Source organism: Theropithecus gelada, chromosome 4 (genome assembly GCF_003255815.1).
Source record: "Theropithecus gelada isolate Dixy chromosome 4, Tgel_1.0, whole genome shotgun sequence".
NCBI classification, from domain to species: Eukaryota; Metazoa; Chordata; class Mammalia; order Primates; family Cercopithecidae; genus Theropithecus; species Theropithecus gelada.
In genome coordinates this window covers 16,775,679-16,801,827 of record NC_037671.1, presented here as the reverse complement: position 1 = coordinate 16,801,827, position 26,149 = coordinate 16,775,679, and the positions used below count along the sequence as shown (strand labels likewise).

General features: G+C 46.4%; 1 protein-coding gene across 1 annotated transcript in view; it reads left to right on the top strand.

The window, feature by feature from the left end:
• Nucleotides 1-25,935, top strand: part of MCUR1 (mitochondrial calcium uniporter regulator 1) — a 52,336-nt gene extending 26,401 nt beyond the window's left edge. The window contains exon 7 of the mRNA XM_025384328.1: nucleotides 25,739-25,935. Coding sequence (XP_025240113.1) covers nucleotides 25,739-25,759 — 21 coding nt within the window. The 3' untranslated portion in view covers nucleotides 25,760-25,935. The remainder of the gene's footprint in view (nucleotides 1-25,738) is intronic.
• The last annotated feature ends 214 nt before the right edge of the window (nucleotides 25,936-26,149 follow it).

Sequence of the window (26,149 nt, the reverse complement as noted above, 5' to 3'; positions counted from 1 at the left end):
CACTCGTCATTCTTAGAGGGCTCCTCTGCGTTCCCCCTTTTCCTCTCTCCCCTCCCCTGCCTTTTATCTTTTCTAAAGAGTCTGAACTCCGATTTCCATGCTCTCCTGCTGCATTAATAAGCAAAACCTGCTTGTGTGTACGATTCTTTACTGGAAACACAACTTTTTGTTTCTGTATTGGTTTTACTGTCATCCAGTTTTCTAGCTTAGTATCTAGCAAAACGAAATCTGAATGTACTCGCTTTTTCCGTTAAGTATGCCAAGCAGCTCAGTTGAAAGGCTTGACTCAAACCAGAAGTCTTGCTGGAATTCGTCTCTGAACACTTGAGAAACAGAAAGCCTGAGCCACAGCAAACATGCCTCTGTGTGCCGGGATAGCCTTTGTCTCCACTTCCATGTGGCTTTTCCCTTTGTAGCTATGCTTAGTGACATAATCTTCCCTCTTCTTTTCTAGCCTCCTCCTTTCAGGCCTGTCTGTTAATTAACCATGTCAGTATTGGCAAGCAATTATCTTCCCCCACCCTAACATGTGATCTTCTAAGAATTTTGCAAAATTCTAAACAACTATAGAGATGTTATAATAGAATTCATGTCTAGAAAACGTTAAGTTCATCAAATTGGTTGTGGCTTTTTTGGCACTAAGGCAAAAACATGTTAACCAGAAATAATTTATTCTTCATGTATGTAAAGTATTTGAGAATGTTTAGCCTTTTATTAGAATTTTATTTGGAAAATATTTATCTTTCTACACATTTTACACTTACATTCCTTCGGTTATAACCCAGTTTCTTAACTGTTTTGTTACTTAAGCAGATATTCAATTATGTTTTATTATCTAATAAAGTGTAAGATTCTTACTATCTAAAATATTTAATTCTGTGTGACTCATACACTTTCCTGATCATTCAACTTGAATATGAAAAGCTAGAATAAGTGTATTGCAACTGTTAATTCCAGCCAATTGTATAATGATAACACTGATGAATTTGTAAGTAAATCTAATACTTGAAAACTTGGGTATACATAGAAAATAAATTTTAATATAATGTACAAAATAAATTTTCATCATTCAAAATAATTTCTTTAGCATGTTCATGTTATGAGTAGTTTTATACAAGCTACTTGTTTGAGGGGAAATGATGAGGTTTAAACACAGCTTTTTAGAAATAGACAATTTTTTCTTTTTTTTTTTGAGATGAGATACTACTCCATTGCCTAGGCTGGATGGAGTGCAGTGGTGCAGTCACTGCTCATGGCAGCCTCGACCTCCCAGGCTCAAGCAATCCTCCCACCTCAGCCTGGGACCCGAGCAGCTGGGACCACGGGCATGCGCCACCACACCCAGCCAATTTTCTTCTATTCTTTGTAGAGATGGTGTCTCACTATGTTGCCCAGGCTGGTCTCAAACTTCTAAGCTGAAGCTATCCTCCTGCCTCAGCCTCCCAAGTGCTGCTACTACAGGCATGAGCCACCGCATCTGGCTGAGAAATACACAATTTTTAAAAATACCTGGCCGGGCACGGTTGGCCTTGTCTGTAATCCCAGTAGTATGGGAGGCCAAGGCGGGTGGGTCACTTGAGCCCTGGAGTTCAAGACCAGCCTGGCCAACCTGGTGAAACCCTGTCTCTACAGAAAATAGAAAAATTAGCTGGATGTGGTGGCACACACCTGTAGTCCCAGCTACTCAGGAGGCTGAGGTGGGAGGATGGCTTGAGCCCAGGTGGTAGAGGCTGCAGTGAGCTGTGGTTGTGCACTCCAGCCTGGGTGACAGAGCCAGACCCTGTCTCAAAATAAAATAAAAATAGCTATAAGGATTCATGGATATCCTAATCAGGCTAGCTTGATCAAAACAAAAAGGAATATCTTTTTTTTTTTTTTTTTTTTTTTTGAGACAGAGTCTCGCTCTGTTGCCCAGGCTGGAATACAGTGGCGCGATCTCGGCTCACTGTAAGCTCCACTTCCTGGGTTCACGCTATTCTCCTGCCTCAGCCTCCCAAGTAGCTGGGACTACAGGCGCATGCTGCCTCGCCTGGCTATTTTTTTGTATTTTTAGTAGAGACAGGGTTTCACTGTGTTAGCCAGGATGGTCTTGATCTCCTGACCTCGTGATCTGCCTGTCTCGGCCTCCCAAAGTGCTGGAATTACAGGCGTGAGCCACCGCGCCTGGCCAAGAATATCCTTTTTTGGCTTATGTTGGGTCAGGAACGACCAAAAAAATGCCATTGTGAGATCTCTCCTCTGCACCTCTTACTTCGCTTTTTCTCTGGAGGGCATAATCCTCCCAGACCTACTTCTTCAAGCACAGAGAGCCTGTGTGTCTGCAGGAAACACCCAGTACATCCCCTTACAGTTTAATGAGTAGCGAGCTCCACCCCGAAAAAGCTTGGGAAGGAAGTATCTAAAGCAAGCAGCTGGGGTCACAGGAAGCAGAAGGGTCCTCAGAGGGATGCATACTTTACCTTTCCCTGAGGACCTGTTGAGCAAATTCCCCACCTCCAAAAAATTGAGCTCTTCTTGGGTCAGCCTGTGCGGGTTGATCTTCAGTGTAATGAATACCTGCTCAGGAGGAAAGGAAAGGAACACCTGGGAAAAGAGGGTAAATGAAACACAGGTCTGGGCACGGTGGCTCACATCTGTAATCCCAGCTCTTTGGGAGGCCAAGGCAGGAGATCACTTGAGGCCAGGAGTTCGAGACTAGCCTGGACCACAAAGCAAAACCCTGCATCTAAAGTGAGTGAATGAATGGTAGCCTGGAAATTAATTTCAGGTACATCTCATTTTCTCCAACCAGAAATCTTGTACCAAAGTTAGAGTCAAACTAGACTTGACGGGGAACTGCAAAGTTTGACGAAGGCAACCAGCAGATCAGGTAGGCAAAGGCGGTAAATGATTTGCAAACTCAACCTTCAAGTTCAAAAATGGTGGGCAATGTGTTCGATTTTAGTCATCCTTCCACATCTCCCCTAGATCCCCATTTCACATCAATGTTAGGGAAACAAACTGAAAACCTTTTCTTTGCCTTGAGTTTTTTATTGCTTTTTCTTTCTTTTTTTTGAGATGGAATTTTTTGCTCTTATTGCCCAGGCTGGAGTAAGGTGTTGCGATCCCAGCTCACTGTAACCTCTGCCTCCCGGCTTCAAGCAATTCTCCTGCCTCAGTCTCCCAAGTAGCTGGGATTACAGGCGCCTGCCACCACACCCGGCTAATTTTTGTATTTTTAGTAGAGACGGGGTTTCACCATTTTGGCCAGACTGGTCATGAACTCCTGACCTCAAGTCATCCACCCACCTCCGCCGCCTAAAGTGCTGGGATTATAGGCAGGAGCCACCACTCAGAGCCATGATTTCTTTTTCTTTTCTTTTGAAACAGAGTCTCGCTCTGTCACCCAGGCTGGAGTAGAATGGCTTGACTGCAACCTCCGCCTCCTGCATTTAAGTGATTCTCCCGCCTCTGCCCCCTGAGTAGCTGGGATTACAAGTGCCCGCCACCACGACCAACTAATTTTTTTGTATTTTTAGTAAAGACAGGGGTTTCACCATGTTGGCCAGGCTGGTCTCAAACTCCTGACCTCAGGTGATCTCACCTCCAGGCCTCCCAAAGTGCTGGGATTACAGGCATGAGCCACCATGCCTGGCTGATTTCTTTAAGAAAATTGTCTTAAAGGCATTTTCTAGAAACAGCTTTCTCTCTGGCATTCCACAGCAGAACTTCACCAGTTGTTCTGCTGCCCATCTTGTCTCCACCTTAATTCGGCAGCTTCTGTAGGAGGTTCTTGCCAAGGACCCAAAGCGGGTGCCCTTCAGGACACTGAAGAGCGGCTGGGGTGGCCACTGCCAGCCACCAAGGTGTAAGCATCAGCATCCTTAAGTAAAGATCAGTGAAATTTTGGTCTTTGTTTACATATCACAAATATGCAGATAAGTATTTTTAAGCAACACCTTCTCCAAGGAGTAGTTGAAACATGTAGGTGTTTTATAAGGTCCCAACTTGCCCTTTCAGTTTAAAGTAATTTATTTTTTTTTTTTTTTTCACATACTCGATGTTTCGGTAAACTCTGATTAGTTTCCATGATCTGAAGGTTCAGGTCAGCTTCATGTTAAAGCCAGGAAGCGGCACTCCCAGTTTCAGCTTAGTGTGGCATTTCTGCAGTTAACGTCTTACAACAAAGGTTTTAAAAATACTTCCTACTCCGCCACCTCAGGCTCAACAGGCTCATTCATTCCCCCAGGGGAAAAGACACAGTTGCTTCATAGCATCTTGTCCCCTGTGGCAGGAAAGTTTCCTAACACAGAAGTATTTTGTTACTATTTGTCGTTTACATTTGTATAGTATTTTAGGGAGTGCATAAACCTCACAGCCTTCTGAGGGGCGCGTAATAGGCAGTGTCACTCTCTAACCTCAGTAATCTGTGTGAGGTGCAGTGGCTTACGCCTGTAATCCCAGCACTTTGGGAGGTCGAGGTGGGCAGATCACATGGTCAGGAGTTCAAGACCAGCCTGGCCAACACAGTGAAACCCTGTCTCTACCAAAAAAATATAAAAAATAAGCCAGGCATGGTGGTGGGTGTCTGTAATCCCAGCTACTCAGGAGGCTGAGGCAGGAGAATTGCTTGAACCCGGGAGGTGGAGGTTGCAGTGAGCCGATTATGCCATTGTACTCCAGCCTGGGCAATAGTGTGAGACTCTGTCTCAAAAAAAAAAAAAAAAAAAAAAAAATTGAATACACTATAGACTTCGTGAGGAAAAGATGGAGGCCTGGAGAATCAACACAGTGACCCCATGAAAACACTTACATATATTTTGTTGACATTTGTATCCCATGATGCTCTCAACTGCAGTTAGTATAAAATGAGCAGTGGCTTACACCTAAGGACTTCTGTTTCTTAAGTCTAAAATGGGTGATCCTCAGGGTTGGATTGGCAGCTCAACAGTGCCTACAAGGATTGGAGCTCCTTTCATCTTTCCATTCTTACCTTCCTACATATGTCATCTTTGAGCTTCAGGCTGGGGGTTTATCTGATCTCAAGGGGGCTGCCACCTCTCCAGGCATCACATCCTCACATGATAGCACCCAGAGGAGGGTGCTATCAAGAAGGGAGGGAGGTGTGAAAGGGCCCTTCTCATGTGTCTCTCTCTCCTTTAAATCAGGGAGAAAGATATTTTCCAGAATCTTCCTTGCCACAGAAACCCCCACGTGTCTCATAGACCAGGATTGGGTCACACAGACTGGTTGCAAAATAGAATTTTAGCTTTTTCCACTTCTCTCGTAGGAGGTGGACAAGGGAGAAGAAAGTTGGAAGTGGTTTTTGGATTGGCATTCATCAGCATTGGTTAGTGTTCACGAAAATAAAACACAGGCTGCACACTAAAGAGAACCATACAGCGAGTGTTAAGTTGCCATCGCTTAGTAGCTGGAAATACTGCAGAATGTCCCCTCCTTTGATTTCCAGTGTCATGTGGTAATTTCAGTTCATTGTGTTTCACATAATTTTACCAGCTCTCTACCGAATCTTAAATTACTTTTTTTTTTAAATGTTATGACTAGTTTCTAGGATCCCACTATAATTCTGGATTAACTCAGATGCTTGAGGGGAAAAAAAAAAAGTTAACCAAAAAATCCATGGCTGGCGCAGTGGCTCACGACTGTAATCCCAGCACTTTGGGAGGCCAAGGTGCGTGGATCACCTGAGGTCAGGAGTTCGACACCAGCCTGTTCAACATGGAGAAACTCCGTCTCTACTAAAAATACAAAAATTAGCCAGGCGTGGTAGTGTGCACCTGTAATCCCAGCTACTTGGTGGGGGCTGAGGCAAAAGAATCACTTGAAGCCAGGGGGCGGAGGTTACAGTGAGCCGAGATCGTGCCACTGCATTCCAGGCTGGGCGAAAGAGCAAGACTCTATCTCAAAAATAAAAAAAATAAAAATCCACGTAGGCTGGGCGCGGTGGCTCACGCCTATAGCACTTTGGGAGGGCCAAGGTGCTCAGGAGTTTTGCTCAGGAGTTTGAGACCAGCCTGGGCAACATGGTGAAACACTGTCTCTACACAATAAACAAAAATTAGCCAGGTATGGTGGCATACACCTATAGTCCCAGCTACTCAGGAGGCTGAGGTGGGAGGATCACTTGAGCCTGGGAGGTCAAGGCTGCAATGAGCCATGATTGTGCCACTGCACTCCAACCTGGATGACAGAGTGAAACCCTCTCTCAAAAAAAAAAAAAAAAAAGAATCCATGTACACATTTGGGCATTTCTCAAAACTCACTGATTTATATGAAGGGACTTCAAAAAGTTTTGTGGAAAAATGGAATTAGAAGATAAAAATTAAAAGTATAAACTTTATTTCTCAATATAAGCTTCATCAAGGTCAACAGTCTTGTAAGCAATGATACCAGCCATGTAGTCCATCCTTAAGGAACTGAGGGTCCTGGGAACTTAACCATATCAATGCAGTCTTTTTTATACTATTAACTGAAGAAAATTGGGTGCCCTTTACAGGTTTTTTTGTTTGTTTGTTTGTTTGTTTGTTTATTTGTTTTTGAGACAGGGATTTGCCCCTTTGCCCAGGCTAGAGTGCAGTGGCACAATCTCAGCTCACTGCAGCCTCTGCCTTCCAGGCTCAAGCCATCCTCCCACCTCAGCCTCCGAGGTGGCTGAGACTACAGGCGTGCCACCACACCCGGCTAATTTTTGTATTTTTGGTACAGATGGGATTTTGTCATGTTGCCCAGGCTGGTCTCAAATTCCTGAGCTCAAGCAATCCTCCTGCCTTGGCCTCCCAAAAGCAATTACAGGAGTGAGCCACTGTGCCCAGCTTATTTTCTTTTTTAAAAAAATTAATTAATATTTTCATTTAAAATAAATTGAGACAGGGTCTTGCTTTCTTGGCCAGGTTAGTCTTGAACTCCTGGCCTCAAGTAATCCTCCCGCCTCAGCCTCCTAAAGTTTTAGGATTTACAGGAGTGAGCTACTGTGTCCAGCCTCTGTTTTGTTTTTTTTGTTTTTTTGGATTTTTTGAGACATGGTCTAGCTCTGTCACCCAGGCTGGAGTGCAGTGTTGAGATTTTGGCTCACTGCAGCCTCGACCTTCTTAGCTCAAGCGATCCTCCCATATCAGCCTCCTGAGTAGCTGGGACTACAGGTATGCACCACCATGCCTGGCTAATTTTTTAATTTTTTTTTTTTCTTTTTGAGGCAGAGTGTCACTCTGTTGCCCAGGCTGGAGTGCAGTAGTACGATCTTGGCTCACTGCAACCTCTGCCTCCTGGGTTCAAGCAGTTCTTCTGCCTTAGCCTCCCAAGTAGCTGGGATTACAGGCACGCACCACCACACCTGGCTAATTTTGTATTTTCAGTAGAGACAAGGTTTCACCATATTGGCCAGGCTGGTCTCAAACTCCTGACCTTGTGATCCACACACCTCAGCCTCCCAAAGTGCTAGGATTACAGGCGTGAGCCACCACACCAGGCATGCCCAGCCTGTTTTCAAACTGATGTAATATCCTTCTTCCTGCCTCAAACTAGGTTCTGTTCAGACATGTTATAACAAGTTAGTGTGTGTTTATGTTGGTGCAAAAACATTTTAAAATCCATACATAAATTTTTTCACAATATGCATTTTGCATGACCTTTTTGAAGTCCCCTTTTCTAGTATTGGCTTTTCCATATTGTTTTAAATAAAAGTAGCATAACCTAGGTACAACTCCTAAGACAGAGCAGGAATCCTTAGAAGCCTACCAACCCCCCCCATAAAATAAAAACGTTTAAAGTATTCAGTTACTTAAAAAAAATTCCAAGCTGGGCGTGGTGGCTCATGCCTGTAATCTCGCACTTTGGGAGGCCGAGGCAAGTGGATCACCTGAGGTCAGGAGTTTGAGACCAGCCTGACCAAGATGGTGAAACCCCGTCTCTACCAGAAATACAAAAATTATCCGGTCGTGGTGGCATGCGCCTGTAGTCCCCGCTACTTGGGAGGCTGAGGCAGAATTGCTTGAACTCGGGTGGCGGAGGTTGCAGTGAGGAAAGATCGAGCCACTGCACTCCAACCTGGGTGACAGAGCAACATGCCTTCTCAAAAAAAAAAAAAAAAAAATTTCCAGGCACCCAACTAGCTCTAAAAATGAACTATAAGCAAGAAATTACTTAAAGAAACAATAGCCAAGAAAGTTAAAGTCGTGAGATATTTGGTTCCCTATAAAAACTAATGATAACGGCCTGGTGCAGGGGCGCATGCCTATAATCCCACCACTTTGGGAGGCCAAAGTGGGTGGATCACCTGAGGTCAGGAGTTTGAGACCAGCCTGACCAATATGGTAAAACCCCGTCTCTACTAAAAATACAAAAATTAGCCAAGCATGGTGGCAGATGCCTGTAAACCCAGCTACTCGGGAGGCTGAGGCAGGAGAATCGCTTGAACCCGGAAGGCAGAGGTTGCAGTGAGCTGAGATCGCACCACTGCACTCTAGCCTGGGTGACAGAGCGAGACTGTCTCAAAACAAAAACAAAAACAAAACAACAAAGAAAAAACTAAAGATAACATCTGAGCATATGTCCCTCAGTTGTTTTTCAGAAACCCAGATCCCCACTGAATGGATCCACTGGCACATAAACCTCAAATAAGGGGAAACTGGGGGCTAAACTCTAACCACTGTTTGTTCTAAATTTCTTCTTCCTGAGCAGCCTACAAAAAGTCACACCCTCGAGCCAGAGCTGCCATTCTTTTTTACTGACCCCAAATATTTAAACAAAGCTCTTTTTTAACCAATTACAAATAAAAAATCTTTAAATCCACCTACGACCTATGGGTCCCCACATCGAGATGTCCTCCTTTATATGAGAAGCCAGCCTGTATCCTCCATATATTAATTTATGACTGCCTATAACCTCTGCCTTCCCGCCTTTAAAAACCCTTATGTGTAAGTCTTGGGTCTTAAGCATGAGCTGCCTGATTCTCCTTGCTTGACACCCTACAGATAAACACCCCCAGATCACCTGAGGTCAGGAGTTTGAGACCAGCCTGGCCAACATGGTGAAACCCTGTCTCTACTAGAAATACAAAAAATTAGCCCGGCGTGGTGGTGCGCGCCTGGAATCCCAGCTACTTGGGTGACTGAGGCAGGAGAATCGCTTGGACCTGGGAGGCGGAGGTTGCAGTGAGCAGAGATCGCGCCATTGCACTCCAGCCTGGGAGACAGCAAAAATCTGTCATAAATAAATAAATAAACACCCCCCGCTTTCTCCCACTACAAGCCTCGATAGAGATATTTGATCTTATTACACCGGGCAAGTAGACCCTAATTCAGCTCAATAACACCCCCTTCCCTTTAAAGGGGGCAGGGGTAGAATTCCAACACCTAAGCTGCTTTTGCTTCAGTTGCCTTAGGGTGGGTGCATGGCAGAAGTATATGCTCCTGCACACCACCCCTCTCCTCTTTCCAGCTTCCTGTTTCCATCTTTTCTGTCACCTACAAGAATAATTCAGATCATATATACTTGGTCTGAAATTTGCATGATTATGGGAAAAGAGTACTAAAATCCATCTATATTTGGTAGAATTCGTGGTTGGTAAGGGATGACTGTGGCTTATTCGTGGTTGGTAAGGGCCCTCCGCCTTATTCATAGGGTGGTAGACCTAGAAGTCATTGTGTCCTCTACTGAAGTTGTGGAATGCTGCAGATTACTTATTTATCCAATTCCTTCATCCAACCTAGGAACAGAAAATACAGCTATGATACAAGTATGCAATTAAACCACGAAGTTGGATACTTATGAAAATAAAAAAGCAGTTGAACTACTCCTGCCCCTTTTAAAGGGAAGGGAGTGTTACCGAGCCGAACTGGGGTCTACTTGCCCAGTGTAGCAAGGTCAAATATCTATATCCAGGCTTGCAGTGGGAGAAAGGGGGGCGTTTATTTGTAGGGTGCCAAGCAAGGAGAATCAGGCAGCTTATGCTTCAGATCTGAGGCTTATAGGTAACGGTTTTTAAGGCAGGGAGGCCGGGGTTATAGGCAGTCATAAATTAATTTTTTGAGCTTTCCCTATTAATATTTATGTGAATGAGCCTGGACAACATGGTGAAACCCCATCTCTAAAAAATACAAAAATTAGCTGGGTGTGATGACGCATGCAGGAGGCTCAGGCAGGAGGATCACTCAAGCCCGGGAGGTCAAGGCTACAGTGAGCTCTGATCATGCCACTGCACTCCAGCCTGGGTGACAGAACAGGACCCTGTCTCAAAACAAACAAAAAAACAGAAGGAAAGAAAAAAGTGTATGTGGGCTGGGCGCAGTGACTCACGCCTATAATCCCGGCACTTTGGGAGGCTGAGGCGGGTGGATCACATGAGGTCAAGAGTTCGAGACTAGCGTGGCCAACATGGTGAAACCCCGTCTCTACTAAAAGTACAAAAATTAGCTGGGCATGATCGTGGATGCCTGTAATCCCAGCTACTTGGAAGGCTAGGGCAGGAGATCGCTTGAACCCGGGAGGTGGAGGTTGCAGTGAGCCAAGGTTGTACCATTGCATTCCAGCCTGGGCAACAAAAACGAAACTCCATCTCAAAAAAAAAAAGAAAAAAAGGAAAAGAAAAAATGTATGTGAATGCCTTTGCTTGGTTGTAAGCACCAGCAAGTGCTAGTAGGCAAGCAGTAGCAAATTTCCAAAGCTTAGAACTCCATTCGAAAACATACAAGATGGAGAAAAATGTACCTATTACCATTTTCCTGAGACTTAACAAAACCATGATTATTTTGTTTTAGCAGCACAATATCTTGTTATGGTTGCTAAAAACCAGTTTTTGCAGGCAGATATTTACCACTATGAATACAATGAGTCAGGAGCCCTGGCCGTAGCTCCCTGCCTTGCCACTTGTTGCACTCTTGGGAAAACCATTTGACCTTGCCAAGCCTGTGTTTTAGTCAGTCCAGGCTGCTATTACAGAATACCATAGACTGGGTGGCTTCAACAACAAACATGTCTCACAATTCTGGAGGCTGGGAAGTCTGAAATCATGGTACTGGATGGCAGGTCTGTTGTCTGGTGAGAGCCCACTTCCTGGTTCACAAATGGCTCTCTTCTTGCTGTGTCCTCACGCAGAGTGGAGAGACGGAGGAAACAAGCTCTCTAGAGTCTCTTCTTTTTTTGTTTTTGAGACGGAGTCTCACTCTGTCGCCCAGGCTATAGTGCAGTGGTGCAATCTCGGCTCACTTATAGCTCTGCCTCCCGGGTTCACGCCATTCTCCTGTCTCAGCCTCCCGAGTAGCTGGGACTACAGGCACCTGCCACCACACCGGGCTAATTTTTTGTATTTTTAGTAGAGACAGGGTTTCACCATGTTAGCCAGGATGGTCTCGATCTCCTGACCTTGTGATCCTCCTGCCTCAGCCTCCCAAAAGTGCCTGGATTACAGGCATGAGCCACCGCGCCCGGCCTAGAGTCTCTTCTTATAAAGGCACTAATCCCATCATAAGGACTCCATGCCTGTGACCATCACACTGGGGAATAGGGTTTCAACACAGGAATTTGGAGGAACACAAATTCAGTCCAGAGCACCTTCGTCCTTACATTTCGAAAACAACAACAACAACAATAATTACAATAGGAATGCTTATAAAGCATTTATTTACTGCATTCCAGTCATAGTTTGTTTTTTGTTTGTTTTTTGTTTTGGTGGGGGATGGGGTCTCCCTCTGTCACCCAGGCTGGAGTGGAGAGATCTCAGGTCACTGCAGCCTCCACCTCTCCCAGGCTCAAGCAATCCTCCCACCTCAGCCTCCCCAGTAGCTGGGACTATAGGCATGTACCACCACACCCAGCGAATTTTTTCTGGTTTTTGGTGGACAAGGAATTTCGCCATGTTGCCGGGGCTGGTCTGAAACTCCTTAGCTCAAGCTATCTGCCTGCCTCCGCCTCTCAAAGTACTGGGATTACAAGCATGAGTCACCACACCCGGCCTCCAGATGTAGTTTTTGTTTGTGTTTGTTTTTCTGAGACAGAGTCTTGCTCTGTCACCCAGACTGGAATGCAGTGGCCGATCTCAGTTCACTGCAATCTCTGCCTCCCGGGTTCAGGCAATTCTTCTACCTCAGCCTCCTGAGTAGCTGGAATTACAGGTGCCTGCCACGATGCCCAGCTAATTTTATTTTATTTTATTTTTTTATTTTTAGTACAGACAGGGTTTCACCGTGTTGGCCAGGCTGGTCTCAAACTACTGATGTTGTGATCCACCTGCCTCTTACCTCCCAAAGTGCTGGGATTACAGGCATGAGCCACTGCACCTGGCCCAGGCATAGTTTTAAAGTCATCACAATCTCATTTAATTGTCATCACATTCCTATGAAGTACCACAGCGATCTCTATTTTGCAGATGAGGATACTGAGGCATAGAAAGTTTAAGTAGACTGGATGAGGTGGCTCACACCTATAATCCCAACATTTTGGGAGGCTGAGGTGGGAGGATCCCTTGATCCCAGAAGTTTGAGACCAGCCTGGGCAACATAGGGAAACTCCATGTCTATTTATTAAAAAAAAAAAAAAAAAAAAAAAAAAAAAGTGGGCTGGGCATGGTGGCTCATGCCTGTAATCCAGTACTTTGGGAGGCTGAGGCAGGTGGATCATCTGAAGTCAGGAGTTCAAGACCAGTCTGGCTAACATGGCAAAACCCTGTCTCTACTAAAAATACAAAAATTAGCCAGGCATAGTGGTATGCACCTTTAATCCCAGCTACTCAGGAGGCTGAGGCAGGAGAATCACCTGAATCCGGGAGGTGGAGGTTGCAATGAGCTGAAATTGTGCCACTGCACTCCAGCCTGGGAGACAGAGTGAGACTTTGGCTCAAAAAAAAAAAAAAAAAAAAAAAAAGTAATAAAGTTGAGGTAACTTGCCCGAGAACACATAGCTAATACATGGTGACTTCAGAGTCGAACCTAAGCATTCTGATTCCAGGGAATAGATACCTTACCAGGGTGATCACATGTGGTAAGGATCAAATGAGGTCAAATACATGAAAATATTTTCTAAACAATAAAACCCTGGCTGGGCGCAGTGACTCGCACCTGTAATCTTGGCACTTTGGGAGGCTGAGGTGGGTGGATCACAGGTCAGGAGTTCAAGACCAACCTGGACAAGATGGTGAAACCCTGTCTCTACTAAAAATTCAAAAAAAATTAGTCGGGCATGGTGGCAGGCCCCTGTAATCTCGCTACTCGGGAGGCTGAGGCAGGAGAACAACCTGAACCTGGGAGGTGGAGGTTGCCATGAGACAAGATCATGCCACTGCACTCCAGCCTAGGCAATGGAGTGAGACTCCATCTCAAAATAAATAAGTAAATAAATAAATAATAAAACCCCATACCTACATATAAAATGTGTAGTCTGCATGCAATAACTGGAATCATTGGCTAGTAATTACTAATAATATTACTTGCCTAACCACCAAACAAGCAAACTTCTGTTAGTACCCTCCCTGGCAACCACCCCAGGGTACTAAGACGAGTTTACTGAGAAAGATGCAGTACTCTAGTAAGAGAACATTCTTCTTTGAGTATCTAGGGCACAGACTGTAGTAGATATTAGAAGAATGTAGATAACCCATGGACATATCTGTGAGCTCTCGAGTGTTACACCACATCAGTCTTTCATACAGATCCCAGAGTGACTGTGAATGTTTACATTTTTATTGGGGAATCGTCATATAAAGGGGCTGAGCCCACTGTTTGGGTATTAGATTCACCCAAAGTTTAGACCTTAAATACTTCTTACTGTTTGATTCAGTACCCTTTTTTCTGAGACCGGGTCTCACTCTTGTCACTCAGGCCAGAGTGCAGTGGTGCAATCTCGGCTCACTGCAACCTCTGCCTCCCATGCTCAAGCCATCCTCCTACCACAGCCCTTCATGTAGCTGGGACTACAGGCATGCACTACCATGTCTGACTAATTTTTGTATTTTTTGTAGATACAGTTTTGCCACATTGCCCAGGCTGGTCTTGAACTCCTGAACTCAAGAAATCCACCCGCCTTGGCCTCCCAAAGTGCTAGGATTACAGGCATGAGCCACCATGCCCAGCCTTCAGTACCCTTCTTTTGTGACATGATCATTAACTGGGATATTTCATTATTTTTATTTTCTTTTTTTGAGATGGAGTTTCGCTCTTTCGCCCAGGCTAGAGTGCAGTGGCACGATCTCTGCTCACTGTAACCTCTGCCTTCCAGTTTCAAGCGATTCTCCTGCCTTAGCCTCCCAAGTAGCTGGGACTACAAGTGACCGCCACCATGCCTGGCTAATTTTTGTATTTTTAGTAGAGACGGGGTTTCACCATGTTGGCCAGGCTGGTCTCGGCCTCCTGAAGTGCTGGGATTACAGGCGAGCCACTTTGCCCGGCCTGGGATATTTCATTCTTTTTTTTTTTTTTTTTTTTTTTTTTTTGAGACGGAGTCTCGCTCTGTAGCCCAGGCTGGAGTGCAGTGGCCGGATCTCAGCTCACTGCAAGCTCCGCCTCCCGGGTTCATGCCATTCTCCGGCCTCAGCCTCCCGAGTAGCTGGGACTACAGGCGCCCGCCATCTCGCCCGGCTATTTTTTGTATTTCTTAGTAGAGACGGGGTTTCACTGTGTTCGCCAGGATGGTCTCGATCTCCTGACCTCGTGATCCGCCCATCTCGGCCTCCCAAAGTGCTGGGATTACAGGCTTGAGCCACCGCGCCCGGCCGATATTTCATTCTTAATCATCCAAGTTGACCATCTGCAACACTTCATGAAGAAGTAAAACGAATTTCAGCAGCTTTTTAAAACTTCCCCAGAAAGTTGGGCTACCCAAATCCTGACCACGCCCTTGTGAGCATTCACATCTCATCCAGCATCTGTGCTTTATTTGCATAAAACCCTTCTTGCTTGCTCTTAGCTATCAATGGAGTCCAGAAGAGTGTCTCCCACTCTTCTCAAGCAAAGCAGGACTTCAGATCCCAAAAAAGCACAGGAATAATGGGGACATTTGCAGGGCACACCATCTTTTCACCTCAACTTCTTGTGAGTTAAAAATGTAATGTATATTTGCCTATGCTGGTGGTGGTGTGTTTCCTTTTTTTTTTTTTTTTTTTGATTTTTGAAACAAGAGTCTTGCTCTGTTGCCTGGGCTGGAGTACAGTGGCGGTCTTGGCTCACTGCAACCTCCACCTCCTGGGTTCAAGCGATTCTCCTGCCCCAGCCTCCAGACTAGCTGGGATTACAGGCATGCACCATCACACCTGGCTAATTTTTGTATTTTTAGTAGTCAGGGGTTTCGCCATGTTGGCCAGGCTCGTCTTGAACTCCTGAGCTCAAGTGATCCACCCGCCTTGGCCTCCCAAAGTGCTGAGATTATAGGCTTGAGCCACCTCACCTGGCCGATGGTGTGTTTCTGTGTGTATGAGACAGTGCCACCAGAATAGGCCAATCCATAGAGATAAAAAGTAGATTTATGGCTGCCTGAAACTGAAGGACTTCGGGCGAAATAGGGACTGTTAATCAGGTAGGATTTGTTTTTGAGGTGATAAAACTGTTCTAAAATCAATCATAGTGATAGTTGCACAGCTCAGTAAATATACTAAAAACCATGACATTGCACATTTTGAATGGGTAAATGGTATGTTGAAATGTCTCAATAAAGCTGACATTAAAAAAATACTTCAGAAAGCGCACCATTCTTTTAAAAAAGAAAAAGAGCAAGTAGTAACACTAAAAGGAACGTCCGAAATCATCTATCCATCTACACCTTCAATATACAGATGAAAAACCCAAGCCAGAGAATGTTGTGCTTCACTGCAGCGCTCACAGACGGTGGCTGGAATGCCCAGCCTGGGGTCCAAATGACACCTTGGTGGATCCCCTTCCATGACTCCTGACTGCTCTCCGTTAGAAGATGCTTTGGTGGTTGTTAAAACCCAAATCACTTTTTATTAGGATTTAGTAGGCTGGGCGCAATGGCTTATGCCTGTAATCCCAGCATTTTGGGAAGCAGAAGCAGGTGGATCACCTGAAGTCAGAAGTTCGAGACCAGTCTGGCCAACGTGGTCAAACCCCGTCTCTACTAAAAACAAACAATTGGTTGATGTGTGGGGGAGGGCACCTGTAATCCCAGCTACTCCGGAGGCTGAGGCAGGAGAAATAATTGAACGTGGCAGGCGGAAGTTGCAGTGAGCAGATTTTGCCATTGTACTCCACCCTTAGCAAGAGCAAAACTTATTCTCAAAAAAAAAAAAAAAAAAAATTAGTGATAACGAAATTCAACAATCTAGTCATCATCCCTACATGTAAAATGTTTAACGAGGGGCAAAGTCTACTTCTGATCAGCACGATGAGAGAAACTGAGATCATACGTTTATAGCCTGGGCAACATAACCACACCCCATCTCTTACATTTTTTTTTTTTTTTAATCAGCCAGGCATGTGGTCCCAGCTACTCAAGAAGCTGACGCAGAATCACTTGAACCTGGGTGTTGGGTGCTGCAATGAGCAGAGATTGCGCCACGACACTCCTGCTTGGGCAGCAAAGCGAGCCACTGTCTTAAAAATAAAAATAATAAAATGCAATCATCCATGTATGAGCTTATCCCCAGCTGTACTGCGGTTCCGAACGCAGGGCAAGGCCTGCTCACTGACTCCTGCGGGTGGCTGGGGTTGGCGGCCGCGCGTGGCGAGCAGGAGCTCCCTGTCCACGGGAAGGCTTCTTCCAGGGAACAACTCTGCATGAGGGCCAGAAGGGGGCGCCCCCAACAGCTTCGTCGCCCCAGTCAGGAGGTTTGGCGCTTGGCCACCCGGGGACCGCAAGACATCCGCGCCAGAGAAAAACCCTGGCAACCTCCTCTCCTCCCCCAAACTCTAGATAGACCCAGACCTGCAAGACAAGTGTGCTCAGAACCCCGCGATTAAAGGGGCCTGCTCGCCTCTCCGCGGACTTGCTGTCGCAGGCCTGGCCCACAAGCCGGTGCGCCGGGTCGTTAAGGGAGCCGTGGGGTGGCCGCAGGCCTTGAGACTACGGCGCCTGGAGATTCTGGTCTAGGCCCTACAAAATCTCCACGACTCTCAGATACCTCATCAGTAAAAACTAAGTGTCCGTAACTGGAGTCTTGCTGACTTCAAAAATGAAGCCGCGAACCCTCACAAAAAGTGTTGTCAGTTCTTAAAGATGGTGTATCCGGAATTTGTTATTTCAGATGTTCAGAAGGATTTGGAGCTTCATTCCTTCTGGTGGCAGCTTCGTGGTATCGCTGTCAGGAGTGAAACTGCAGACCTTCGTGGTGTTACAGCTCTATAAAGGCAGAACGTCTGGAGTTGTTCGTTTTTCTCGGTGGCTTCGTGGTTTCATTGGCTTCAGAAGTGAACCTACAGACCTTCACAGTAAGTTTTAACAGCTTATAAACATAGAGTAACCCCAAAAAATGAGCAACAAGTAAGAGCGATTGCAAAAAGCAAAAGCACAAACCTTCCGCCTTCCGAAACAACACCCGAAAAGACTACTGTAGGCTACCTCCGGCAGCCTGCTTTTATTCCCTTATTTGGCCCCACCCACATCCTGCTGATTGGTCCATTTTACAGAGGGCTGATTGGACCGTTTTGACAGGGTGCTGATTAGTGCATTTACAATCCTCTAGCAAGACTTCAAAATTTCTCCAAGTCCCCACCTGATTAGCTAGATACAGAGTGCTGATGGGTGCACATACAATCCTCTGGCTAGATATTAAAGTTTTCCAAGTCCCCATTCGCCTCAGAAGCCCAGCTGGTTTCACCTAGTGGATCCTGCGCTTGGGCTGCAGGCGGGACTACCCGCCGGTCGCGAGCCGGGCCTGTACTCCTCAGACTTTGGACTGTCGATGGAACCAAGCACCACCGAGCAGGGGGCGGCGCCCATCGGGGAGGCCGCGCGGCAGTCCACCCCAGTGGGGGAGCTCCGATATGGCGGGCTGCAGGTCCCGAGCCTTGCCCCGCGGGGAGACAGCTAAACTCGTCGAGAATTTGAGTGCAGCGCCGGCGGGCCGGCACTGCTGGGGGACCCGGTGCAACCTCCGCAGCTGCTGGCCCAGATTCTAAGTCCCTCACTTCCCTGGGCCACCGGCGCCAGTCGGCCGCTCTGAGTGCGGGGCCCGCCGAGCCCGCCGGAACTCGCGCTGGCTTGGACGCGCGCCGGGCGCAGCCCCGGTTCCCACCAGCGCTTCTCTCTCCACACCTCCCCGCAAAGCAGAGGGAGCCGGCTCCGGCCTCAGGCAGCCCAGAGAGGGGCTCCCACGGTGCGGTGGCGGGCTGAAGGGCTCCTCAACCACCGCCAAAGTGGACGCCGAGGCCAAGGAGGCGCTGAGAGTGAGGGCTGCTAGCACATTGTCACCTCTCATAAGGATGGCGAGCCCAGCGATTCCGCCGTCCTCTGAGCCCCGCAACTCTGATCCCAAGGTGCGTGGAGCCTGGAGCTCGGGGCACGCAGGCTCTGGGACCAGCATCCAGGAGCCCTCATACCAAAGCGCACAAGGACGGGGCCTTTCCGTGAGCAAATTCGCATCTCCCCGCAGCCATTGCAAGCCGCCGAGGCCAGGCGGGGGACTAGCGCCGGTAACCCAAACCCTGGAGGCCGAGGCGGGACGAATATAACTCATTCTCATTCACTCTCAACATTGCCCTGAATTTCCATCTTTCTTTTTTTTTTTTTTCCTTTTATCTTTTTTGAGACAGGTCTCCTGTAGTTCCGGCTGGAGTGCAATGGGGCCATCAAGGCTCACGGCACCCTCAACTTCCTGGACTCAAGCAGTCCTCCTGCTTTGGCCTCCCAAAGTGCTGAGATTACAGGCATGAGTCACTGCGCTCGGCCAATCTTCATTTTTTATCAAAACTGACTTCCTCTGAGGTGTCTGGACCCACCCATTCTTCTCCATGCTTACCCCTTCTAACATGCTGTGTCCTGGCAAGGAGTGTGCCCTCCAGAGCCAGGCTGCCTTGGTTTGAACTCTGTATGACGGTGGGCAGATGACTTAACCTCTCAGTGCCTCAGTCTCCTCCTCAGTGACATAGGGTTAATAGCAGTACCTATCTCATGTGATCCTTAGGAGGATGAAATTAGTTTACAGAGGCCGGGCGATGTGGCTCACGCCTGTAATCCTAGCACATTGGGAGGCCGAGGCGGGCAGATCACCCGAGGTCAGGAGTTTGAGACCAGCCTGGCCAACATAGAAAACACGTCTCTACTAAGAATACAAAAATTAGTCAGACATGGTGGCAGGCACCTGTAGTCCTAGCTACTCAGGAGGCTGAGGCACCAGAATCACTTTAATCTGGGAGATGGAGGTTGCAGTGAGCCGAGATCGGGCCACTGCACTCCAGCCTGGGCAACAGAGCAAGACACTGTCTCAAAAAAAAAAAGAAAAAAGAAAGAAAAGAAATTAGTTCATATAATTAAACCTCATCAGAAGGACTGTCCTCTTACTGGTGTCCCTTCCTAGTACTAAAATAGTGCTCCACACACAGGAATCTGCAATAAATGCTTACTGTCTGCTTCCCTTAGCAATCAATTTCAAGTTAGCACAAAGCCCTTTGTCATATTTTTTAACAAGAATGATCTGCTCTTATTTTAAACTCTTGATCCTCACTGGAGAGAAAGTTGTCCCCTTCCTGTTTGCCTTGTTTCTCCAAAGCCTTTTGTCATGTTTCCCGAGTGTCCTTTAGCTGTGGCCACCCTCAGACCATGGGACTTTCCCGGTTCTAGGCTTCAGATTACAGTTTAAAATTAGCCACATGACTCTCAGAGGGGGGGCACCAGACGAGGCAGGAACGTGGTAGAAGGGATAAAGCAGACCTGCGTTGGAGGCAGCGGTGTAGCAGAACAGAGACACGAGCCCCCGCAAACATTGGCATCCATGGAGGGAGCACACAGCCTTGGGATCCCCAAGGCTATAACAATCCTGACTTTATGCCATGTTACATGTTTTCGGGCAAGGTCTGCTGCTGCTACAATTCAAGCTGCATTGACAACTAGAATCTTCCGGATTGTTTCTTTTGTGATTATAAAGTGTCTTTGGAGTAGAGTGGTGTGGGTGGATGCAGTTTATAGAACTACTTGGACCAATCAGCCTCCTCCTCAAAGGAACACTGGTTTTCCACTTTTCCAGTGTTGGTCTTGCAAAACAACATATTATGTCAATCTGTTTTGGGGAAAAGGAAAAGAGAAAGGACGTCATTTGATTTAAGGACATAAATACCAGAGCCTGGGGCCGGCCCAGAAAAGACTTCAGCAGGAGTGATTTGTCTTGTATGCATCCTCCCTCCTTTCTCCCAACCTTTTTCTCCTTCCGTGGTATCCCTTATTCTGTCTGATGCCCACTGCCCACCTGTATTCTTAGTACCCTAACCCACCAAAACCCTCTAGTTTGCAGAAAGGAACAAATCTCTCCACTGATGGCTTCATTATAAAAGTGCGATTTAACAACAGAGACCTGGGTTCAAATCCTAGTGTGAGCTGGGCGCAGTGGCTCATGCCTGTAATCCCAGCACTTTGGGAGGCTGAGGTGGGAGGATCACTTGAGGTCAGGAGTTCCAGACTAGCCTGGCCAACATGGTGAAACCCTGTCTCTACTAAAAATACAAAAAATTAGCCGGGTGTGGTGGTGTGCACCTGTAGTCCCAGCTGCTCAGGTGGCTGAAGCGGAAGAATCACTTTAACCCAGGAGGTGGAGGTTGCAGTGAGTCGAGATCATGCCACTGCACTGCAGCCTGGGCGACAGCGCGAGACTCTGTCTCAAAAAAAGAAAAAAAAAGAATCCTAGCGCATCTGTTTCCTAGTTGTCTGAACTAACCTCTTCTGTGTAAAAGTAGGGATTATAATGCTTACTGTCTCTGGTAGTGTGCTTTCAGCGGCAACTAATGGAAAAGCCAACTCAAATGAGTTTAACCAAAAAGGAAATGTATTGACCTATGTAACTGGAAGTTCAAAGATGGGACAGGCTGATTGAACCCTGGTGTCAGGGACCTAGGTTCTCATTCTGCATCTCTGCTTTCCATCCTCAGTGTCAGCTGCCTTTTAAGTCTGGCTCCTTTCATAGTCAATATGGCTGCCACAAAGACACAGGGCCACTCCCTCAACCACAAACAAATAACTGACATCAAGGGAATGCTATGTGCTGATTGGCTTGAGCCTGGATTCCTAAGTCAATCACGAGTAAGAAATAAAAATGAAATTCCAAGCCCCTAACTGACTGAACAGACCCCTTCTTGGCCAAGGGAACCTTGCAAGTTGAATTCACAGCCATGAGGGGATGGGAGATTGGACATGCCTCATTATACCCCTCTCATAAAAGCTATTAGGTTTTCTTCCCTCAGGGCTAAACAGAAACCAGCCCTTTCAAAAGACTACTAGTTTATCTTCCCAGGTACAGAACAAAGACACCTTCACCCCTCCTCAGACATCATTTTCCTCTATTCCCTTTTTCTTCAAATGTTCACCGTATCTTAGGAAAAATGAGCACCAACTAAAGTCTCACAAGTATGTAATCATTTATCTCATGCCCCGCCCCCCTTTCTTCAGGAAAATGTATAAATGCTAAACCTCCTGAGACCCTCTTTGGAAAAAACAGCCACAGATGCTTCTGTGACTCACCTTTTTCCTGGGCACTCCCCTTTAAGCTGGCTTGCTAAATCGTGATGATTCGAGACTTATGCCACCATCACTCATTTTGGTTGTCACTAGCAAGGAGGGATAGGATTACCGTGACTGGTACAGACACCTGTGGTTCCCAAACATGAGCATGCATCAGAATAACCTGAAGGACATACCAGACCCCACAGATGACTGGGCCTCAGCCAATTTTTTTTTTTTTTTTGAGGCAGAGTCTTGCTCTTCACCTAGGCTGCAGTGCAGTGGCATGATCTTGGCTCACTGCAACCTCCACCTCCCAGGTTCAAGCCATTCTCCTGCCTCAGCCTCCGGAGTAGCTGGGATTACAGGTGCATGCCACCATGCCTGGCTATTTTTTCTTTTTGTATTTTTTTTAGTAGAGATGGGGTTTCACCGTGTTAGCCAGGATGATCTCGATCTCCTGATCTTGTGATCTGCCAGCCTCGACCTCCCAAAGTGCTGGGATTACAGGCGTGAGCCACCGTGCCCAGCCGGCCGGAGTTTTGAATTCAGTAGGTCCAGAGAAGTGCCTGAGAATTTGCCTAATAAGTTCTCAGGTGACAATGATGCCACCACACTTTGAGAGCTACTAGCACAAACTAATCAGGGGAACCTGTAAACTGGGGTCAGTTCCTCAAATGGCACAGTGAGGAAGCTGTAAAATTGATGTTGGAGAGTTAATTGTGAGCTTCAAAACCTTGTAGCAGGCCAGGCATGGTGGCTTACGCCTGTAATCCCAGCACACTGGGAGGCCAAGGCAGGCAGATCACTTGAGGTCAGGAGTTCAAGACCAGTCTGGCCAACATGGTGAAACCCTGGCTCTACTAAAAATACAAAAAAAAAAAAAAAAATTAGCCAGGTATGGCAGTGCACACCTGTAATCCCAGCTACTCGGGAGGCCAAGGCAGGATAATCGCTTAAACTAGGGAGGCAGAGGTTGCAGTGAGCCGAGATCATGCCACTATGCTCTAGCCTGGGAAACACAGCAAGACTCCGTCTCAAAAACAAAACAAAAAAAAAAAAAAAACAAACCCAAAAAACAAAAAAACAGGCCGGACAAGGTGGCTCACACCTGTAATCCCAGCACTTTGGGAGGCCAAGGCTGGCAGATCATGAGGTCAGGAATTCCAGACCAGCCTTTCCAACATGGTGAAACCCCGTCTCGACTAAAAATACAAAAATTAGCTGGACATGGTGGCGTGCACCTGTATTGAGGCAGGAGAATTGCTTGAACCCAGGAGGCAGACGTTGCAGTAAGCAGAGATTGTGCCACTGTACTCCACATGGGTGACAGAGCAAGACTATGTCTTGGAAAACAAAACAACAACAAAAACCTTGTAGGGTAAATATGGGATTGTTTCAGTTGCATATTGCTGTGTAACAAAATATCCCCCAACTTAGTGACTTAAAATAGCAATTTGTTACTATTCTGATGATTCTGTGTGTTGGCTGGGCCCAGTTGGGCTGTTTTCACTTGGGGTCTCATGTGCAGCTATATTCAGAAGTTGCGTTGGCCCCAAACCATCCACAAGCTACAAGGAGCTGGATGTCCAAGGTGGCTTCTACATTCACACATCTGGCTGGAATAGCTGAGGGCTGGCCAGGCATCTCTTTCTCCACTCAGCTACTCCACATGGCTAGCTTGGGCTTCCTTACAACATGGTGGTTTCAGAATAACTGGATTTTGTATATGGCAGTTGACTTTCTCAGAATGAGCATCCTAAGGGGCCAAGGCAGAAGCTGTAAGGCCTGATTTAGTCTTAGAAAGGCCACACGGCACCACTTCTGCCCTATTCTGTTGGTTACAAAAGAGTCACAGAGCCCACCCGGATTGAAGGGAAAGCCCTCACAGAAGGGCATGAATATGCAGAGGCAAGGGCTATGGGGAGCCATCTTGGAGACTAGCTTCCACGGGGCTTAAAGGAGATCATTCATGTGGAGTCCTGAGTAAGAATGAAAGTTACGCATTTACCACAAGTGCGTGCTCAGGAAATTAGCATTATTATTATTGCTGTTCTTTTCAGGGGAGTTTACCTATTACACTTTATCTGTTATTGAGGAATTTAAGGTTTTCTCAACCAGAAAAGGATTTTTCGGCACTAGCCAGAAGGTGAGGCAGTATTTTCTTAAGAGTGATCTTGGCCAGGCGCGCGTGGCTCAAGCCTGTAATCCCAGCACTTTGGGAGGCCGAGGCAGGTCGATCACGAGGTCGGGAGATCGAGACTATCCTGGCTAACATGGTGAAACCCCGTCTCTACTAAAAATACAAAAAACTAGCCGGGCGTGGTGGCGGGCGCCTGTAGTCCCAGCTACTTGGGAGGCTGAGGCGGGAGAATGGCGTGAACCCAGGAGGCGGAGCTTGCAGTGAGCCGAGATCAGGCCACTGCACTCCAGCCTGGGAGAGACAGCGAGACTCCGTCTCAAAAAAAAAGAGTGATCTTGTCAGTGTCCTCAAAACTGTATAAACAACTATTTCTTTGGCCTGGAGTAAGACCTGTACTTTCAAGTATATCAGCCTATGCAGTGGAAATGTTTCTTTTCTATTGGTTTCCATGTGGCTCCTATATTAGAATTTGGCTTTTGATGAGACATTTTTATTCAGACTCTTGTAGATGAAATAATTTTACTAATAATTATGGCAGTGCTTTTAATACTGCTATATTATTACTTAGTACTTAGATAAGCACATCAGTACTTAGATAAAAGATAGTTCTCAAATGTCCTGTTGCATATTTCAGTTCTAGAAAATCTCTAGAACAACAATTTATTAGGACACTATCACTCCCATTCAGCCATCTCTATTCTGAGAACAAATATACCTTGCAAATTTGAATAATATCATGTATCACTTAGTTTCAGAATGGCCTCATAGATAGAACGCTTTTTCTTAATTTATTTCTGCCAAATGTGTGTGTGTGTGTGTCTTAGCTTTATTCCTACTGGTGGTTTTTATTTTCCTTTCCCTTAGAGTGTGAGAGAGAGTTGGTTTTTTAGTTAACCTCGTGATCAAGAAAAACTTGAGGGGCTTTCCATTTCTGCATATTGTTGGGGGTGGGGGAGGAGCAGGTGTAAGCTATAAGAAAAATCTGCTGGTCCAGAGGGAAAAAAACAAGGAGCGCCTGAGGAACCAGGGTGTTCTGTCTGTTCGCTAACGTACCCATGCAGCCCTGCCAAGCTCTGATCTGTTTAGACTTGAGCTTCAAGGGGAAGATTGCACAAAGGCAAGTTCCTGGGATTTGTTCTGCAGTCTGAGTAGGCTGGGGTGTTCTCACTGAGCTATTTCTGTATAAAAAGCTGTCTGGAACCATCTGAGAAGCCACTAACCACTGCGGTTTACTGGAATATGCCTTCTATTCACTCTCTGTTGCATCATTTCCCCTCCATTTTATGCTCAAAAGAACGACTGTGTGTGTCCATGTATACGTCCGTGTGCGTGTGAGTTCCAGAGTTGCGTTGCCATGGAGTTATTTGGAAAAGGCATCTTGTGAACCACTTGAACTGAACATACAAAAATGCATCTCAAAAAATCAAAGCTCCTCTTATATGCAGACTCTTTCTGGAAGGATACACAAAAAAATTCATAACAGTAGTTGCCTCGGGGGATGGGAACCGCAGGGGGGCAATGCTGTGAGGGGGGTATACTCTTCACTGTGCACTGTTTAATTTTTTTTATCATGATCATGTAATAGATTTTTAAAAAATGAAAACTGGGCCGGGCGTGGTGGCTCACGCCTGTAATCCCAGCACTTTGGGGGGTGAGGCAGGCGGATCACCTGAGGTCAGGAGTTCAAGACCAGCCTGAGCAACATGGTGAAACCCCGTCTCTATTAAAAATACAAAAGTTAGCCAGGCCTGGTGTCGGGCGCCTGTAATCCCAGCTACTTGGGAGGCTGAGACAGGAGAATCGCTTGAATCCAGGAGGCGGAGGTTGCAGTAAGCTGAGATCACGCCCATTGCACTCCAGCCTGGGAACAAGAGTGAAGCTCTGTCTCAAAAAAACAGAAAGAAAACTGATGCTTCAATACTAAGGAAAACTGATGCTTAAATACTAAGGCTCCTCTTGGGAAGTATTCCCTGACTCAGATATCCCTCTTGACTCCTGCACCCAGCTCCCCAGGAGGAAATTGGGAATCTCTGAACAATCCATGGGCTGAATACAAAGGAATCTGCCTGGCTTCTTGGATGCACACTTCATACCCTCAAGGACAGCCCTATCTATTGGAATGCACAAAGTATGTGGAAAAGAGATACCATGTGTTGTCGGATTCAATTTTGCTCCTAACATAGTGTGGATTAAAGAGTAATCAATAATGACTTTAAGCACATTCTTTCTGGCAGTATCACAGAGAAAATGCAGCTGGTAGTGAATGTACCAGCCTGCTGACTGCAGGGAGCTAAACATGTACATCACATCTCCAGATGCCTGACACTACCTGCCAAGCCAACATGAAACACTCACCCAGCTTGGACCAGGAAGTTTCCTACTTGGTCACGTAGGAAAAGACTAAACACATTCATAACATGTCTA